The sequence below is a fragment of the Anabas testudineus genome, chromosome 14 (assembly GCF_900324465.2).
Source record: "Anabas testudineus chromosome 14, fAnaTes1.2, whole genome shotgun sequence".
Lineage (NCBI taxonomy): Eukaryota > Metazoa > Chordata > Actinopteri > Anabantiformes > Anabantidae > Anabas > Anabas testudineus.
The window spans coordinates 9536392-9543849 of NC_046623.1; the positions used below are offsets into that span (position 1 = coordinate 9536392).

A 7458-nucleotide genomic window follows, 5' to 3' on the forward strand; every position below is an offset into this window, starting at 1 on the left:
ATTTTCCCTTTGTTTGTTTTTTTGCAGCATTTTTTGTGCTGGCTCGCCTTCTACAGCATCAACCACAATAGACTCACGAGCTCCCAAGTTTTTTTTTGCTGCAACAAAACAGCCCTGACAGGCTGTTGAAGTAGATCACTGTTTGCAGCCATTAACTTTGCTAATAAGTATTCTCCTGAGATGGGCCCATTACCACGGTCCTCCTCCTCTAATGTAACACTGCTTATCAGTGAAGCTGCTGACAATGGTGTTGTTAGATACCATTGCCCCTCTCAGGAGGTGAAACAATTGGACTAGTGGAAACCCAGAGTAGAACATCTTTTAATGGCCTAATGGCTGGTGAAGTTGGTGGAGGGAGGAGTGTTTAGCTATTATTGTCTTTTAGCTGTACACAGCCTGAAATGTGGTGTGACTGCCATTTTAATATTTTGCCCATATCTGTAAAAAAGAGTCAGAAGATACGCATCCTTGCAACATCTATTTTGGATTTAAGAGATAAATAAATATTGTGAAAAAAACATGTGTCCCTTCTGCCACACAGACAGTTTGTTAACTCAGGGATAAATTTTAACTCTTAACACTTAAATAGATACCTAAATAGACCATGGTGGTTGTAACCTGCATGAGAAAGTCTAAATGATAAACTTGCTGCTAACTAACCTTCCCCTTTTAAAACTAACATATAAATTGAGTTTTCAAACAAATTACTATTAATGTTATAGTCACCAAAGCCCACCTGGTTCAACTGATCTTCCTGTTCAAGCTCTCCCATTTGATTTCTCTATGTCTGCTATTCTCTCTCTCTCTTTCCATCTTTTCTTTCTTCCTGTCTCTGTCTAACTTCAGGGAGGCAATTGACCATCTTTAACAGCCAGGCGGCCATTAAAATTGGCGGTCATGACAAGGGTCGGCCCTTCCAGGGTCAGATATCAGGGCTCTATTACAACGGTCTTCAGGTGCTCAAGCTGGCAGCAGAAAATGATCCCAGTGTACAAGTGGAGGGGAACCTGCGTCTGGTCGGGGACTCGCTGTCTGTGCTGACCACCGACACCACCTCCGCCACCCCGCTAGCAGTGTCTGATATGTCTACCACAATTATGGAAACCACCACCACTATGGCTACCACCACCACCCGCAGGCAGCGGTCGCCCAGCTTGAGGGAGAGCATCTCCAAGGTCAGAGAGTGTATTGAAATATTTGAAGACAACAACTGTAGATGCTAATTTATCGACAGTCAGATGAGAATTGGCAAAGATGACATGAGGCAAACTGTTTTTGTAGACATTTCAAAGAAATTATTTTAAATTACACATTTGGTTTATTGCATTGCAATTTTATTAAATTTCAAAATGTGTCTACAGCAATCTGACAATCTTCTTAATGCTCACCTTTCGATTACACTATGGTAAATTTTATTATAAACCTCTGGACAAACCAGAGATGAGAACTAAAAGTAGCATTATTTTTTATTATTTTTAAACTTTTTCTACAGGTATAAAATAACACACATGGATCCTCCATCCTTTTTCTGTGTCAATGTCACATTTCACATTCTGCTCATAGTTTGAAGGTTTTCTATTCATGATGTGTTAATTGATGTTTAACTACATCCTACTGTGTCATCCGGAGTAAATAAAAGAACGTAGTCACATAACCAAGGCCAATCAGACAATGTGAGTTCTCTGTTTCACAGAAGCAAGGCCTGTGGTATTTTACTTTGAAAAAATAAGTATGAGGTTTATTAAAGTAAAAATCCTTAATTGGCTTCTTTTTCTGACTTTAAGGTTATTCAGATTTGAAGAGCTGAGTCTCAGAGGGAGGTGAACTCTGTATATTGTGCAGGGATTTAATTGAACACTTTTTGTGAGGAAAGTTACCCTAGATTTTTATTGGTAATCAAGACAGAAGCTGCAATTAAAGCTTGAAACAAAAACGTACCAGATAAGTGTCTCAGCTAGTAGTTACCTCTGGATCTGCAACAATACGAATTACAGAGTGTGTATTTCTAACTGCAAAACTCATGCTAACTGGAGATTCAAGGAATTCTGATATAGTGATACCATTACATTTTATGTCAAATGCATCATGCAAATGAAAAAATCTCAAATGCAATAATAAAACTGAAAAGCTGAATAAATTATTACAATCTTATAACAGTTTTGATCCAACATTTTATTTTATAGTCTATGTGTTTTCATAGTTTTTGACTTCATACTTTATAATACATCTGTGTGAGGAGATATTCACACATAGAGCAATCCTGCATCCAAACTAGTGAGCATTACCAACCCCCATTTCACATGAGTTGATTTTAATCCAAATGCTCTAAACCCTTGCCAATTTGGAAGGATGTACTTGGAGTCCTGAGGTTTCAAAGAAAAATCCCTCTGCTGCTCCTAATAAAAAATACAAAGTGCATTTTTCATTACATTTCTCAGTTTCCCTCAAATTGCCTTCTCTGGACTTTCAATTTAACAAAGTAGTCCATTAGTGGACCATCCATTCCCTGCTCTGCTCAGGTATTCAGTCCACTGTGCACCCTAAAATTCAATATAGACATACTGAAGCACTGATTTAGGATGTGAGAATGTGTTCTGGCGAAGTGAATTTAAAAGAATTGCACAGAAAGCAAATTATATAGAATTAAATAAAGACATGTAGCCTACAGATAATTAAAATAATTGTAAGAATTTACTCTCTATCAGCAGAGCTTTTACTGTTTGTAAACACATAAAGTCAGCCACAGTAAGCAAAGACAGACACGATAGAAAGCAGCTGCATATGGGCACATTTTAGAGTTGTAATCTAACCAGCGTTGCTCCAAGCAAAAACACACTGAGGTGCTACAGTGCTACAGCTTTACGTCAGATAGGCCAGTTAGTCAGCAAATACAGTGAGCAGAGTGTGTATGGTGGGAGTATGTGTGTTTGTCTGTGTATTGGTTGTATATTTGTAAAAACAACATATTTTCTCCTTTTTCTTTTCAGCCGCAGAACTCTGATGATATTTTAGTGGCATCAGCCGAGTGCCCGAGTGATGATGAGGACCTGGAAGAGTGTGAACCAGGTACAGGTGAGTCTGCCTTACCCTCTTAAAAGATGAGAGTACAGTTCTTATCCATGCACTTGCAATATTGCTTTTACCCAAGACTGTAGCTAAAACACACTAATGGCATCATTGACAACCATGACTGTTGTAAAGTTTTCTCTTTTGAGTCACAAGTTTCTGCCGCTGTCACACACTCATTTATTCAGGAGCTGTGTCAAATAGCTCTCCCCATTTGGATAGTTGTTACAGACTCAGCAAGCATCAACTCGTATGAGCTATTGAGTCGTATCTGTAACTCGGTAAATTGGATGGAAGAAAATCTTTATGAAGTGTACTGCAGTCATTAAGAGTGGATGGCAGTAGACAGTCGATTGAGCTTGTGACAGAAACAAGCTGTGGAGTCTGCCCTTATTATGGCTGCCTCAATTATTAACATGACCTTATCAGAATTGTTTGTTGTTGACTGGCCCTCTAAAGTGTGACTCAAATAATGATGAAAGAGAACTTCACAGCCATAAATAAACTCTCCAGACTGAAATATTGCTGCACAACCAGGAGACATTCTGACTCCAGAGTCAAACCTGAGGAGTTAAGTGTCCGTGAATGTTACAGTAAAGCTTATATCTGTTCTATATAAGAGAATTTATCATATATAGAAACATACTGAGGGTTATTATGTGATAAATCTGTATAAAATAGTGGTATAAAACATACAGGATACAAGATCCCTAGAGAAAATAACCTGTCTGTGATTTCTGTTATTACCTTTTGATCTCTGCCTACAGATGTGCATTCAGTAGCATGTCATTTTACAATAATTTGCTGTTCTTTTGTTTATTATCTGCTCTGTTTGCTTTATGCTCTTCATTCAGCTGCCGCCTTTCATGGGTCAACTTGTATGTTTGTGTCTACATGTGAGCTCTTTCATGTTTTGGCTTTACTGTATCATATTGTCATCATATTAAGAATCAAAAAGTGCATACATTATTTGAGAATAATGTCACAATGGTTTGTTTGTTTTTTCTTCGTGTGCCAAATATTCATGTGAATAACCTTGTATTATAGAAAACAGTATGATATGTACCAATAAATAAATAACTGATAAGACAGCTAATATTACTCATGATGAGTAGATGGTAGCGCTGATTCAATGAGCTGTACAGCCAGAACAGGTGTATTGCTGCTCTAATGTAGGATCCCCTACCTTTTCTGTTTTCTTTCTAGGAGGTGAATTAGTGTTGCCTATTATAACAGTGGATTCCCTTGAGCCCCCATCCATCGCCACCCGTTACCCTGTCATCCCTCCACCTCCTACCCTCCTATCCCCTCTTGAAACCACCAAAGAATCCCTGATACTCCCTCCTCATCCTTCCTGCCCCCCGGACCAGGAGGACTGTGGTGACCCTGTGGAGGTCTCGGCCTTTGGCTCTGGGGAGATGACGGAATCAGATGACGAGGACTTTTACAATAATAACTCCCCCATGGTCACTGACAGGACAGTCCTTCCTCCACCTCCCGCTGCTGGTGAGAGTGGAGTCCAGAAACCCCGCCCCCTACCTCCTTATGTTCCCACCACCAACCCTGACCAGCTCCACATCCCTGCAGGCAAAATGAACACCCGTGACCAGGTGCTTCTGCCCCCTGCTCCTCCATCCTCCCGAAACACACCAGGACTAACTTACCCCCCCAATTTTCCCCATGTGCCCACAGCCAACCCCACAGCCTCTGATGAAAAGAGCCAACCCGGTGCTGTGGAGGTGATCAGGGAGTCCAGTAGCACCACGGGGATGGTTGTTGGTATTGTGGCTGCTGCTGCTCTCTGCATTCTTATCCTCCTCTATGCCATGTACAAGTACCGCAACCGGGACGAGGGCTCCTACCAGACAGACCAGGGCCACAATTTTGCCAACAATTCCACTGTGGAGGGCAACGGAGCAGTGGTCAAAGACAAAAGCACAGCAACGGCCTCTGTGGCCAAGGCAATCACAAGGGGCAAAAAGAACAAAGACAAAGAATACTACGTCTGAGAATGGAGAAGGGGAGTTGGCAAATGTAGACTGAGACCAGAAGACGAGAGTGGATGCTTTTTTTTGCACCCCAATTTTGTCAGGTTGATCATCAGAGAAATTTCACAGGCCACAGAAAACAACTGCACAAAGCAACTGCATCTTGCTTTTAAAAGTTAACATTCAAAAGTCAAGGTTGTCCAGCTCCTATTAGTGATGAAATCCTCATCTACGGCACATTGTCTGTGTCACATGCACACATGCAGTCTGCATCCACTGATTCTCTGTTAGTGTATCATTTTTTACGTTTTTAACCAGACTATGTCTAGTTAAGAAGAGGCATATCCACTTTGGCTTTGTATATAGCATGGATATGGTACTGTGAAGAAAGTGCTGGAAACATCCAGACAGATTTGCCTAAATGTTTTCTTTGTTCTTCTTTGTAATGCTCTATCTCAAGTCTCAATGTCCCCATTATGATAGACGAGGAAATACAGGCCAGCTATCGAATCTCTGGTGGATGAGCAAAGAGCTCCTCAGTATTTCTGACTACACTTAAAGAGAAAGCTTTTGTTTGGAAAGACATCATCTCTGCAGCCTCCATGTTATGTTATGTGGTTTCACAACTCCCCAGTCACTCTGCCTCCGTCCACAAAAGATGGTATAATGTTGCTGGTGCAGAATCATAAATGAAGCATGATATTTAGCTCTCCTGGTGACAAATCCAGTATCTTAAAGGGATTAATAAATCCCTCAGCATACTCTGGCCAGTGAATCACAAAGTATGATGGATCAGAAACATTATTTACATGAGATATAACAGTCAATGTGCAATGACATTCCAAGTAAGGATAATTGTGAACAAGTCAGTCTACACCAGTGAAGGTATTTTTCTGTAAACATTACTTGTATGTACATATAGAATTTAGCTGATTGAAAAAGCATTGTGTACACAGGGGAACAGGTATGAAGAAGAATAAACGTCACAGATGCTCGGTCCCCACACAGGTTTCACGGCAACATCGGAACTGCAGTCCAAACTTCACAGGAGCACAGAATCACATTTCATGATGTTTTTCTGATTGTTTCTTGGAAAAGGGAGAACCAGCCCAGCTCACCAGAGGCTAGCTCACTCTTGATCTTTTCCTTCCTTAAAACTGTCATGGGATAATTGAAAAGCACACAAAAAATGTAAACATATCTTTGAGACATAGATATTCCTTGTAAAGCAGCCAAACATGTATTGTTTTTTTCTATCAGTTACTAAAAGACTATTCTATGAGATAAATAATTGAAGGTTTGTGAATTGTATTGATATTTCTCTGATATTTCGATGTATCTTGTTACCACTCCTCTTAACACGTTACATTTTAGATTGCCTTTTACTTAAATCCAGACAAAAAGCACACTTTCCTCTGGTTGCTGCAAATATCTTTTGTTTTTGCATTACTTACATTCCAGATTATGCAGAGAAAACACAAGGATGGAACAAACAAATGTTTTGTTTTGTTGCATTGTGCATTTTATATGTGCTGAATCTGTTATTCAATGGATCTGATAATATAAAGCCATCTTTCTGTTCTGTCTACATTTACTTATTCATGCTCTGTGATTTCCTGTTATTTTTTATGAAAAGTGCCATTCAACATTACCTGCTCAACATTCAGAAAATATTCCATTCCTCACTCATTGCTATTGTATAGTGTTCATGTGAAATGGATCTTAATATGTGTACAGAACGTGGATAAAGATGAAAATACACTTGATTATATACTTTGTACACACCTGGTTTGTGTGTTGATTCTTGTAGTTTCACAAAGAAAATTCACTTTATTTGATTTTTATTATTGTACAGGGGAATCATAGGACATCATAAATTAAAAATATAGTTTCTAGGTTAGGGGAATTCAGAGCAAACCAAGTCTGATGTGAATTACAATTTCAAGTAACATTTATGTTATAAATCAGTGAATATTGTGGGCAGTGAGAGCTGCACATTTTTAAACATTAATGTAATTCATTCATAGCATCGATCTACAGTATCTAGTAGTGGCTATGCTTTGATATGATTTGTGAATATTTTGGGATAATAGAAACACAATGAATCCACAAAGGTGAAATTTTACACAGGTCACATTTTGCTAACAAGATAAGTTAACATGTTTAACATGAAGAAACAGCATTTCACACAAATTGCAGGTCATGGTATGTTTTAAAAATGTGTCTTACACTAGAGTTTCATCATCATCTACTCTCTAGTGCTCCCTCTCTCTTACATTTGGGCTTCTGGTGTGTTAGTAATGCCTGGATGTCCATTATTTATTATATAATAAAATCTTTAAATGTTTTCTGTGCACCTTACACTGCTACTTCAGGTGTCCATCAAAACAAAACTGAATACATG

The 7458-nt window shown here is 39.1% G+C and overlaps 1 protein-coding gene across 5 annotated transcripts in view; it reads left to right on the top strand.

Annotated features, from left to right (window-relative positions):
• nrxn2a (neurexin 2a) overlaps positions 1 to 6803 on the top strand; it is a 98881-nt gene extending 92078 nt beyond the window's left edge. For 4 of the 5 annotated variants that reach the window (XM_033326347.1, XM_026369843.2, XM_033326346.1 and 1 more), the window contains 3 exons: positions 847 to 1175; positions 2988 to 3072; positions 4273 to 6803. In XM_033326347.1, coding sequence (XP_033182238.1) covers positions 847 to 1175; positions 2988 to 3072; positions 4273 to 5075 — 1217 coding nt within the window. In that variant the 3' untranslated portion in view covers positions 5076 to 6803. The remainder of the gene's footprint in view (positions 1 to 846; positions 1176 to 2987; positions 3073 to 4272) is intronic. The other variant, XM_026369842.2, reaches the window with a different exon arrangement.
• Positions 6804 to 7458: the final 655 nt, after the last annotated feature.